Raw genomic sequence first — 13,588 nt, forward strand, 5'->3', positions numbered from 1 at the left:
ATTGTGGGATATGTACTTTTAGTGTTGGTTCCATTTTTGGCATCATATTCTTTCTAAGCACTTATTTTTGTAAATCTGCAGGCTGTGATGTATGTCCTTTGCTTTCGCTTGAGATCTATTATGGATTATCCGAATCTTAAAGCACAGCTTTTTCAATTGTCTTTTGGATTTATCTTGAACCACCGACTGGAAGCTCTAAAGGTCTGTATGACATGCATTCTCTGCCACCTTTGATAATATGCTCTCTTCACATATCTACATGAGTGGCGCATTTTTGACGTTTGGCGTCATTAACTGGGAAATACCATGCTATGTTGACGGTTCACATTTTCTTTTGTTATCCTAGGTGTGCTTGCCGTCAATAGTAAATGAGTTCCTGAGACAGGCCAAGGATGCCGGATTGTTCGCTGCATCCATGTATTCAGCAGCTGAAGATGCAATCGAATCTGATTTGTCCAGGGCTTTTGGAGGAATCAATAGACTTGACACCTTCTTCCCATTTGATCCTTACCTGCTAAAAGAATCAGACAGGTTTGCACCGCTGACATTATTACTTTTGAAACGTATTACAGCAGCATTGAACCACTGCTCTTTGCATTGTTCGTCCTTTGCGGATTACAATGTCTAGCAAGCCTTGTTGTTGTTGGACTTGTCTTAGGTTTGAGAACTACACTTTGTTTGACAAAAGATGTTTGGGATTTCAGTTTTATCTGTATCTGGAGAAAAGCTGCTAGTTGTCCTCGTCATATTAATTTTTTCTTGGCTTGTGCCCGCAGATATATCCGTCCGAATTTTGAGTTCTGGTCCATGGTCAAGACGACATACAGCGACGACAAGGACGATGACGATGATGAGCTGGAGGACCTTGATGCCCCTGAAATGAAGGTGGGCAGCTTGGACGATCATGTCGAAATAGATATCAACAGCGACGACGACGAGCTGGAGTACTCGATGAACAAGATGTCTATAACTCCGCACCGCTCTTTCTACCACGGGGTGGCCGCGGACGGCGATGCTGGCCTCAGCATGCCCGCGAGGATCAGACCTTCGGCGAGCCCCCCGTCACGATGGGCCATGTCAGGATCCCCGTAGGTTGAAGAGACAGCTGAGCCGACTGTACAACAAGGGTCCTTTGGTAGTTTGTGGAGTAAGGTCAAACGGCCCATTCACTGGCAGTGTGTTAAAGCCCAACCAGGTACGATTTTTTTGGGTTGAAAGCGTTAAGTGCAGATGTTGTTAGAAAACGCCAGTTGTTGAGTGGCTGTGAGATTATATATGCTAGGATGTATGTACATCTCCGAGATGTATGCGTAAGACGACCTGATGTGGAATGGTCCATACTAACTGCAAGTGGCAATGATAAGCTGCCTGCCTGCCTGGTTAGCGCCACTGCTTTGCGGTCGTGTTGACTGTTGAGCAGTCTCCCCTCTCCCCTTGCATATCCATATTTTTTTCCTTCGAGTCAGTGGTGGACACCCCAAAAGAATGTTGTTTGTGTATACACATCTCATCGTAGCTCGCTAGCTTTGCCCCCGATGCGAAGCGTACGTCGTCGACTTAACGTCAATGTCGAACACCACCTCCCGGCCCATCCCAGCCCGGCGCGGCGGATATACAACTACTACTATAGTATCTAGCAACAAATGACTCAACTAGGATATTGAAACGCTCAACCTACAAGCGAGAGCACCCTAAAGATAATATTAGAAAACGTAATACTCCATATGTAAAGAAAGATAAGAGCGTTTTAGATCACTAAAATAATGATCTAAACACTCTTATATTTCTTTCTGTAAACAGAGGGAGTACTAGTAGTAGTGCCTCGAGAAGGGTATAGTGTTGCAAGCTACCTGAATGATGCACCACACGACTCTAGTCTGAGTATAAATAACAATCGAAGGAAAGATATTTAAGAACTCACCCGCAAAAAAGAAAAGATATTTAAGAACTCGGCATATATTGGAAGTCATATACGGAGTATCCAGGTTCTGTACCGTACTAGCATGGACCGATCGATCAATACGTCCGTGATCTCTAGAGGTTTGCCTGCCATGTAATGGCCGGTCTTGACTAAATTGTCCAAACTAAGAGCTAATCTATATCTATACCAATATAAATCTATATTTATACCAATATAAAAAAATGCAAAGGGGCAGATCTAATTAATCTCGGCCATCAAATCATGTCAATCCAAGGACTTAGACTGCTTCAATGTCGAGCGCTCAACACATTTAGTGTGCAGTTAATTTCATGCCAAATATAGTGCTAATCACATAATAATACGCAAATAATATTTTACTTAATATCCGCATGCATTTAATACACTTCCAAATTAATGTGCATTGCACGTACACATTGACTAGTAATAGTAACGCACCAAGTGCTCTGGAGATGAAACTAGCTAGACAATAGCCATGTGGTGGACTAAAGAGTCACTACTATGTTAGAGCAACTCTAGCAGATCCCTTATAATCTCGTACCGTAAAATCGATTTACAAGGTGGAGTAGGACAAGGGACACGAGGCACCGTTGTTGGGGATATACATAACAGGTAGGCCCACGAAGAGTCGAAATATCATGAAGCGTGGGGTCCACACAACATGTGGGTCCAGGTCAATTTCATACAGACACACTGTCCACTCGGACAAGTAGCATACTATCCACTCGACCAAGCAACATACCATCCACTCGGATGACAGTTCACCACTCGACCGTACGACTCACTCGGATATACGAAGACCAGCAGGCAGCAAAGCAGTCGGCATCTTTCTAATAGTGAAGGCTTAATAGTGGGCTGTCATTATAGCATTCATACCCCACTTTGTAACATAGGAGGTGAGGAGGTGGCGCACTCTATATAAGCCACCCCCCACCACTAGACTTAGGGGGCTTCTTCTGCCACCTCTCTCTCTTTTCACCATTAGTCTCAGGACTTAGCTCAGGCTTGGGGATCCGTTCCTCGCTTACACACATATTGTAATCTCCGGATATATATTGAGATAAAACAAAGCCTCTCCGGAGCACGAGACGTAGGGTTGTTATCTCCACCGTGAGAGGCCCGAACTCGCTAAAACCACCGTGTCACCCATATGCATCTCGATAGATCATGCTCCGTTATACTACCCCTATTCTACTGTCAGACTTAGAACCACGACAGATGGCGCCCACCGTGGGGCATGGCGTCTATAGAGCCATGATGCATATGGTTTTTCATTCATCTAATTTCCTGTTCATGCAGTTCATACGAACAACTGAAGCACCGTAGAAGGGGAGGAGAAGATACATCTTCACCCGACACTGCGAGCGTGCATAACCATTCACAAACGCGTCCATCTGGCGATTTCCTTCTACACTGCGGGCTTCACCTTCGAGGGCCGGTACCGCTGGACGGACACGCCGCCACCAGGCGGTGTGCGGCTCCTCTTCGCCGAGCTCTCCGGCGGTGCCGCCTCCATGGGTGCTGACGACCCGCGCCACTACCTCGGGTTCACGGGCGACGACCCCGATGCCGCCGAGGACTCCGAGCGCGAGGCGAATCGCCCGCTCGACCGGACCGACCAGGGCTGCCACCAGCGCGCCTCCTGCTTCGTCTTCTCCATCTTCTCCGTCGAGCCCAGCACACCCGTCTGCTGGCTGCGCGACTGCAGGTGTTCAGCAGTCACTCCGGTGACGCGGACACTCGGTTGCTGCACGACCACCAGGCCTCCGACGCGTCCATCCGCGCCAGATCGGCCCCTCTAGCGGCGTTTCCAAGTCCCGTCGCTGCAGCCGTCGTTCGGGAGCAAGGGACCAACCCTCTCGCCCGTTTAGTGCGTTAACCGCGCGCGAGCGTAGCCCACCTCCTCGTCGCGCAAGGAAACAGAAGAACGTGGGGTGGCCGTTTCGCTAAGGTAATTGTGTCATTAAGCGGCTCATCAGGTGAGTATTTCGTGCACTAGATTTCTAATTACTGCAACCAAAACTCATGCTATTCACGCACCAATAATTGGTGCATGCATGCATGCATGTGCAACCGCCCGACCGTTAATTTCGTGGCTATGCTTGCTAACCGGCTATCTTGCAGGAGCGTTGAGATCAAAAAAATAATATTCGTAGCTATACTTGCTACTAACTTGCAGGATCACTTGTCCCGTCGTCGTCCACCGACTGCAGTTCACTCGGACGGACGTTTCGTTCAGGCGAATAACACGATGACAGGCAGACCGTCGCTCAACTGGTCACGCGTGCATGGTCACTCAATGTCCCGCGCGTCGTCACCCTACAGGACGTGTCTACAACGCTCGGATGCCCCAAACCCAGTCTGTGGGATGCGTCTGCTTCACTCGGACGCCCCGCGCGTCGCCGCTCCTTCTAACCTTAATTCCTGCCCATTTATTCCCTTAATTCCTTCCCATTTATTTCCTCCATGCAGGGATAAATGACCGTGGGAAATGTTTATTACATACATGAATGGCTCTAACTCTCACTTAATCAGCGCTCTCTTGCATGCAGATTCTGCCTACATGTCCAGAACGTGGGCAACTCCTTCAATGTGTTGGTCGGCCAAGCAATCACACCTGATTGCTTGTGATTTATTGCTCCACAACCAACAGATCAAGCTCTGCACCAAATCAACCTCCTTGAGGAATAACTGCATGTAGGAAAATGGAAACGGAAGGACCGGCTCCCACCAGTGCGCTACTCCGCTAGGATGTACTTGCTGACCGGCACGGTGGTTGACTAAAGCCGGCACTCCACACGTTGTCTCTGCCTCGACAAGACCCAACACTCGGCAACAACTCCTTCAGTCGGCAATTCGGCATGATCACTCGGATGGGACTAGCTCACTCGGACCAAACCGGATCACTTGCGCTTGATCGGCCGTTCGTGCGCCGCCACTCGGCCGCCCGTACGTCATCGCTCGATTGGACATGTCCTCAGCCACCCAGCACGCGGTCATGAAGCTGTTCACATCATCATCAACTTGCCCGACACGGACGCCCCGCGAGTCACCACTCCGCGGGACGCGTGCACTTCACTCGGCCGCCCCGCGCGTCGCCTCATCACCACTCGGCCGCCCCGCGCGTCGTCATTCGGTTGGTCACCTCATCACCACTCGGCCGCCCCGCGCGTCGCCACTCGGTTGGTCACCTCATCACCACTCGGCCGCCCCGCGCGTCGCCACTCGGTTGGTCACCTCATCACCACTCGGCCGCCCCGCGCGTCGCCACTCGGTTGGTCACCTCATCACCACTCGGTCGCCCCGCGCGTCGCCACTCGGTTGGTCACCTCATCACCACTCGGCCGCCCCGCGCGTCGTCACTCGGTTGGTCACCTCATCACCACTCGGCCGCCCCGCGCGTCGCCACTCGGTTGGTCACCTCATCACCACTCGGCCGCCCCGCGCGTCGCCACTCGGTTGGTCACCTCATCACCACTCGGCCGCCCCGCGCGTCGCCACTCGGTTGGTCACCTCATCACCACTCGGCCGCCCCGCGCGTCGCCACTCGGTTGGTCACCTCATCACCACTCGGCCGCCCCGCGCGTCGCCACTCGGTTGGTCACCTCATCACCACTCGGCCGCCCCGCGCGTCGCCACTCGGTTGGTCACCTCATCACCACTCGGCCGCCCTGCGCGCCTTCAGACAGCTAAGTCATTTTACATTCTGTTATTTTCGTCTTCCCGAGTATTCCATAATTCACACATCAGGTTCACTCGGAGGCCACACCACCGAGTGTACCTCTACGCTCGACTGCTTATTTTCATATACTTGCTTAGTACTGGTTATGTGACTCCGAAGTCCAACTTCCTTTTTTTCGCATATATCATTCACGAACACCATGTGTCGTTCTTCATTTCGAGTTTGCATCGGTCCTCCGGGGCTGCAACTCAGTCAAAACACTACACTTCCGTTTTATTTTAGCCAGTATTCCAATTTCTCGCTTCGACAAGTGCGAACGAATCCTTCGCTCTTTTAAACTTTTGCTGGTCAACCAGCAAGTCCCTTGCACTCCCAGCGGGTGTCTATGGGTGTTATTCACACAAATCATTTCAGCACACATCAAATTTCCTCAAGAAATTATTGTGTTGACTTGTGCCATTTTTTACACAAGTTACCGCGATCACTCGACGGCCCTACGCGCCAACTTCATCGCTGCTCGGACTCGGTCTCCATACTGGTCCTAGCGCACCACAACACTGACTTTGTCGCCCTGTTGATTTCAAACACGTCCGGCCAACCCCTTTATGGAATTCTCTTCATCGTATTAATGATATAGACCTCGTCGGGCATGAGACAGATAAGTCCCTTTCATAATTAAACTTCACACTTCACTCTTTTGCGAGTTTGCTTCTTCCGAGCATCACTCGGAAGCTTCTCCTCATCTTTACCCAAATCCGACTCGATGAATTACAAATCATCCATTCAAAACTATATTTCTCATATTCCGACATGTCCGTTGTCGAAGCCTGTAGTATGCTCGGGGGCTACGCCGCACTCGGGGGCTGCATCTCATTTGGAATGACGCTCTCCTAAGTGGTCGAGTACTTCATCACCAATCAGACCCTTCACTTCAACAAGTACATTCGATCCGTCACTTTGACAAATTTCATAATCACCCAGACACTCTGCGTGCCATCTTCGTTCCTACTCAAATTCAGTCGTCGCACCGGTCTTGTTGCGCCACGGCCACACTACACCGACCTTGTCGCTACATCAGCTTCAAAAGCATCTAGCTAACTCCTTCAAGGACCATTTTTGCCACTCAGCTGGACACTTAGTCCTTCACTCGGCCGCCCCGCGCGTCACCACTCGGTTGTGCGCGTCTTCACCACTCGGCCGCCCCGCGCGTCGCCACTCGGTTGTGCGCGTCTTCACCACTCGGCCGCCCCGCGCGGCGCCACTCGGTTTTGCACGTCTTCACCACTCGGCCGCCCCGCGCGTCGCCACTCGGTTGCGCACGTCTTCATCACTCGTCCGCCCCGCGCGTCTCCACTCGGTTGTGTGCGTCTTCACCACTCGGCCGCCCCGCGCATCGCCACTTGGTTCTGCACGTCTTCACCACTCGCCCGCCCCGCGCGGCGCCACTCGGTTTTGCACGTCTTCACCACTCGGCTGCCCCGCGCGTCGCCACTCGGTTATACACGTCCTCGCCCCTCGGCCGCCCCGCGCGTCACCATCAGTTGGACATGTCTTTACCTCTACACCCCCAGCACGGGAACGGCTAAGTTACTCATATGGTCAAACCTCATATCACACTCTGTAGCAAGCTTACCTCCTTCGAGCATCACTCGGGGGCTACGCGCGGCAGTTGGCCATGTCACCCTTAGGGGTTACGCCCATTTGGTCAACCTGTTGATCACATCAAGATATTCTTCTGACCATACATGCTCGGTTCGCCGAAGATCTATAAGTGAAGCACGTCCACTTGGATAAATACCCCTTTTCATGCAAAAGGGTAAAAATGAAGCGCCATCGCTGAATCGTACAGGCAACCTTACTCATCGTTCGTACAACCACCTCGTTACGCATCCATCCGATTGATTCAATTCCAGACAAAGATATTTGCCATGCCAACTGCATGGAGGTTTACCGAGAGACTTAAACCCTCTGCCAGACTCATCTAGTCCGACAGAGGCTCGGGGACTACACCCAGTGGGTGCACTCAGCGTGCCCCCACTGGAAGAGGACTCAGAAAGAAACATTTTGCTCGATGCAAACCCATCTCCAGTATTACTCGACCTCCGAGTCAGAGAAGAACAAGTTCGATCAGTACCAGCTAAGAAGAGTTTTAGTTCTCTCATACTCCCGCCGACTGCCCGCAGTCGACAGCAGTCTCGGGGACTACACCCAGTGGGTGCACTCAGCGTGCCCCCACTGGAATGGTATCCACTCGGAACGGTCCGCCCAACCCGAGTGACGGCCAAACAACAACAAAAAGACAGGCTCTAAGACTCCCGCCGACTGTCCGCAGTCGACAGCAGTCTCGGGGACTACACCCAGTGGATGCACTCAGCGTGCCCCCACTGGAATGGTATCCACTCGGAACGGTCCGCCCAACCCGAGTGACGGCCAAACAACAAAAAAGACACGTTCCAGGCGTGAAGAAATTCCGAGTAATCAGTTACTCGATGCAGGCCCAGCTCCAAATCACTCCAAAAAATATTCTATAAGGCGAGTTTAACGCTCCCCCGTGGACCTGTTTTGAGCCTTCTTCTAGGACTCAAAGTGTGAAACTCACAAGTGTGGATCTAAAACCGACTCGTATTGACGTTCCTCCGGGATAAGAATGTCATCTCTCTAAGAGAACAGTCCATGTGTCAATCTGGTCGCACAGATTTAGTGACACACCCATACTCAGATCACGAGTTAAACCTCTTCCGAGAGATGAACGAATGTCACCAAGTTGCTCCTCACAGACACATACCTCGATCAGTCGGGAAGCATGGTACCGGAATCCATTGAGATTTTGTTCAAACCTTGGTTGTCTGAAAGCGCGACGACATGTACCGAGTATTTCTGTAATCACTCAGACCAAACTGTGTCTTACACCAACTCGTTCTGCAAAATCGCAATCGATTCGGGGGCTAATGTTGGGGATATACATAACAGGTAGGCCCACGAAGGGTCGAAATATCATGAAGCGTGGGGTCCACACAACATGTGGGTCCAGGTCAATTTCATACAGACACACTGTCCACTCGGACAAGTAGCATACTATCCACTCGACCAAGCAACATACCATCCACTCGGATGACAGTTCACCACTCGACCGTACGACTCACTCGGATATACGAAGACCAGCAGGCAGCAAAGCAGTCGGCATCTTTCTAATAGTGAAGGCTTAATAGTGGGCTGTCATTATAGCATTCATACCCCACTTTGTAACATAGGAGGTGAGGAGGTGGCGCACTCTATATAAGCCACCCCCCACCACTAGACTTAGGGGGCTTCTTCTGCCACCTCTCTCTCTTTTCACCATTAGTCTCAGGACTTAGCTCAGGCTTGGGGATCCGTTCCTCGCTTACACACATATTGTAATCTCCGGATATATACTGAGATAAAACAAAGCCTCTCCGGAGCACGAGACGTAGGGTTGTTATCTCCACCGTGAGAGGCCCGAACTCGCTAAAACCACCGTGTCACCCATATGCATCTCGATAGATCATGCTCCGTTATACTACCCCTATTCTACTGTCAGACTTAGAACCACGACAACCGTCATCTCCCATGCCCTACACTTCCTCGTCGGAGTTGGTGACATTGACGTCGTCGGTCGAGATGAGGTCCACGATAGGATATACCCCTCGTTGTCGGAGCCTGACACCTCCACGACTTGGTTGCGGCGCCAGAGGGTGCCGGTCACCTGTAACGGCTCCCGGGCGGCGTGTGACCCCACCTCCGCGGTCTCAGCCACGAGGGCTGTAGCTGCCTCCCGCACCCTCTTCCTAGCACGGCGGGCACATCGCACCATAACACCAGATGGGCCATGACCATGCATGGCACCGTTCACCTCTGACTCGGACCCCAACACGGCAGGGAAGATGTTTTTTTTCAATAAAGAACTTTCCATTGAATAGATATATCGAGGTGATACAATTGTATCGAAAGAAAGTCCGGCCTCTGCATAGGTAGATGCACACAGCCAAAAAGTCCAAAGCACCCTAAAAATAAAATAATTCGATACAATGCCAAGCAATAAATCGTGTCCAGCCTAAGGAGCGGTAGATGTACCATGTGCGATGTCTTCATCACACATAGTTTGTCGCTACCGTGTGCGTTTGGGGGCTTAATAACACCGATCTGCACTAATACAAGCTACCTACAAAAAAGTTGCAACCCAAGCGTCATCATACAACCCAACAAATAAACTAAACCAATACTCGAAGAAGTATGCCAACATGTCACTGAATATCAATCAGTTAGTCACTAAACTCCTAGTCCACGTGTATGGACCAATGTATATGGACAGGAAGAAGCTAGTACGTACGTGACTAATTGTGTCATGCGTGACACATGAAGAATGGGAGGTGTCAACGGGGTATCATGCATGCTTTCATGCTCGGCCACAGGATTGGGAATAATTAAGTAAGTGAACTCCCCTCTAGAAGGTCACCTCATCTTTTAAGGAGCTCTGCTACACGGACGATACTAGTCCAGCCGAAACATGCACGACATGCCCATCGCACCATCCATTTGCTAGTCTAGACAGCAGCATGCGGTGGGATTAGCTGTCGTGCATGTGTCGTTCAGCAAAACGGCGTCCGTGAAGTACTTCCGTCTTTTAAGCAACATATATTAACCTGCAGATGCCATCTTAAAGCATCATCGCAGGTAGATGCTTACTCGGGGAGTATGTATTCCAGACAGGCAGGTGACTTGGCTGCAGCTAGTCCATGTCCTTTCAAGATGCCAGGGTTGTTTCTTCTAGAAGCTGACCCCCTACTTGGTGCATGACCTCTAAGGATGATTAGGGCAACTGGCGTCACCCTGTTTTTTTATATATATTAAGGGTTAGTGGTGGCATAATAATGATGTTTCATTTCTAGAATAAAAAGTGCACGTAAGTGTGATTGATAAGGTGGCGTGCTTCTGATTGGTAGTTATTCAGTGGTAAATAAGTAAATTTTAATTAAGTAACATCACTAGAGACGTCGATTACATGTCCATCCTCTCCTTGGACTTAGTTTTATTGGCCAGAAAATGGCTTTATATTACCAACTGTAGAGCAAGTGCGGCATGTGATTTATATGTTTTACTGTGGTAATAGGATTTTGAACAACCTTCTGCAAGGTAGGTCCTAGGTCTGTTCTACGGTTTCGGCTCAGTAGCTCCTAGGTGGACTACTTAATTAGGGTTTTACCTTTTCTTTCTTGTAAGCCAATTCGTTGGCATCAATGCTTGACATTGTTTGTATTATTTTCTACAATAAGAATACATGGCTATGTGCATCAATCAATGCAGAGGGTAGGGTTATCCTCCTTTTCGAGGGAAAATGTTCTGCAAAGGAGTAGTTCTAAAATTCTTTCATCATGTTTTCAAAGATGTCTTCTCAAAAGATTGCATAATCAAGATGTAACAAGAGGAGCGTGTTCAGATCACATTATAGTTGTTACAGAAATAGTACTGGTACGACTGCAAGAGAAGATCATCAAGACAAACATTTATAAACGCTCCAGCTTAGCGGATACAACATCTTACTAAGAAGGTAGGGATACTAAATAATAATATAAAGTAAAATTTATCACAGGTTGCAAGTAAGAAGATATGACAATTATTTCTTAATAGGAAAATGTCAATAGTCACGACTTTAGGCGAAAAGAGGAATATATTCTTTACATTTTATAGTAAGAAATGTGAAGGTTTCTTTTCTAGAACTGGTAGTGCTATGTTTGAGATATGCAAGTGATAATAATGTATTGTTGGTAAGGATCAATGCCAGTTGCAGCGTGTTAAAGCTTATGTCTTGCATCATGTTTCCAAAGATGTCTTCTCAAAAGATTGCATAATCAAGATGTAACAAGAGGAGCGTGTTCAGATCACATTATAGTTGTTACAGAAATAGTACTGTTACGACTACAAGAGAAGATCATCAAGACAAACATTTATAAACGCTCCAGCTTAGCGGATACAAAATCTTACTAAGAAGGTATGGATACTAAATAATAATATAAAGTAAAATTTATCACAGGTTGCAAGTAAGAAGATATGACAATTATTTCTTAATAGGAAAATGCCAATAGTCACGATTTTAGGCGAAAAGAGGAATATATTCTTTACATTTTATAGTAAGAAATGTGAAGGTTTCTTTTCTAGAACTGGTAGTTCTATGTTTGAGTATGTATGTGATAATAATTTATTGTTAGTAAGGATCAATGCCAATTGGATCGTGTTAAAGCTTATGTCTTGCATCTTTACAACGAAAGGGATTTATTCATGTTGGTACGCTTTATCAGTCTATCAATCTATTTACGTGTGATATACCACATCTAAGAATTGTACTTATTTATTACATCAAGAATGGATCATATGCCCATTTCTGTGTGAACACATGGACTCTGCAGCATACATCGTCAATAAGGATGCCAACTACATCTTTTGTAAAGTTTTTATCTTGCATTTTACAACAAAAGGAATTTATTCCTGTTAGTCCGCTTCACCAATCCATCGGTCTATCTTCATGTGACATAGCACATCTAAGAATTTTGTTTCTTACATCAGGAATGGATCGTATGCCCATTTCCATGCGAATAACCTCATCTTAATGCATCATATGCTAATGCTTTGAATCAATCGAATATCTACCACTACCGTGACATAATGTGAATAGGAATTCGCAATGTGAAATAAACTGTGATCTCACATTAGTTGCAACAACAACACATGGACTCCAAGGAAGAAAGAAAAACCCTAATACCAACAAGAAGCGAGATGTCAATCTTCTTTGGGATTTGTTTCCTAGGACAAAACCATCCGAAGGGAGGGAGATCTCGCTGGCAGAGTATGAACCCCTATATGTTATGTTAAATTATGCACATGTTGGTAATGACAACTTAGTTTACACATAGCTGAAGAAAGGGAGGACAGCCTGCACATGTACTTGATTAATCTAAGACTCGCTTAACAATATGCATATGCCCTCTCACACATAAGTGGCCCTTATGCCAGTGTAGCATTCTTGATGAATTTGTTTTTGACATGTAAAGGAGAGCAAAAGCAGCAGCAGCAGCAGAAGAAAAAGGAACGGCGGCGCACTTAAGTAGTTTGTCGTACAAAAGGAAAGCACACACGCGCAATCTAAGGCATGCATATCTAAGCAAACCCATGATCAGCCCTAGGAAAGGAAAGGTCCCAGGTATAGTAGCGCTCGTGCACATCCATTTGCCCCTTTTGGTGCATGGTACAAAGCCAAGTGTGTGAGGAAGGGACGGCCGAGAATGCTTACTTGGTAAGCTTTCTTGCAAAGTACCAAACGAAGTGGAAGTGAGCATGGTCCTCCTAGCTAGCTAGGTAGAGCAAGATTGAGCCGCCCTCCCTTTTGCTTTTGCCGACTCTCCTCAAAGGTCTTGATTTACACATAGACATCATCAAAGCAGGCGGCAAGAAAAAAAAGGCAAGAAAAGTGGGTTAAATTATGTGACGTTCGTGTCTAGCTTTTATCCATCCTAGAAAAGGATCCATGATCAAAGCACTTCTAGCCCTTCTTGTGCAATGCCCATGAAACCTACTTCTGCTATGTAAATCATGTTTCCTTTTCCTTTCTTCCACTGTAGTCTTAAGCTAGCATGTTTGACCTATGTCTTCGGGAGAATGCCGTAGCATACCTAAATTTGCGAGGAAACGAAAATAACTTTGTATACACACAGTGACACTACCAATACTGATTGAAAAAGCATACTCAAACTTCTCTATGTTTGAGCCGTCGTATAAAACATATTCAGGTATGGCCAGATGCAAAATCATATAAAACGTATTTGGCATGAGTATATTTCCGCAACAGAGTATATCTTTACTTATTTTATAGGCAAAAAGTTCCTTTTGCAAAAATGGACCCCAGATCTATTTATAAGGTTCATAAGAAGTATCATAATAAAAATTACATTGAGGAT

The 13,588-nt window shown here is 47.7% G+C and overlaps 1 protein-coding gene across 3 annotated transcripts in view; it reads left to right on the top strand.

Moving 5' to 3' along the window:
• Window positions 1-1,499, top strand: part of LOC119325194 (RNA polymerase I-specific transcription initiation factor RRN3-like) — a 7,431-nt gene extending 5,932 nt beyond the window's left edge. For all 3 annotated transcript variants that reach the window (XM_037598943.1, XM_037598941.1, XM_037598942.1), the window contains 3 exons: window positions 82-201; window positions 347-531; window positions 777-1,499. In XM_037598943.1, the coding sequence (XP_037454840.1) occupies window positions 82-201; window positions 347-531; window positions 777-1,092 (621 nt within the window). In that variant the 3' untranslated portion in view covers window positions 1,093-1,499. The remainder of the gene's footprint in view (window positions 1-81; window positions 202-346; window positions 532-776) is intronic.
• The last annotated feature ends 12,089 nt before the right edge of the window (window positions 1,500-13,588 follow it).

Source organism: Triticum dicoccoides, chromosome 6B (assembly GCF_002162155.2).
Source record: "Triticum dicoccoides isolate Atlit2015 ecotype Zavitan chromosome 6B, WEW_v2.0, whole genome shotgun sequence".
Classification (NCBI taxonomy): Eukaryota; Viridiplantae; Streptophyta; class Magnoliopsida; order Poales; family Poaceae; genus Triticum; species Triticum dicoccoides.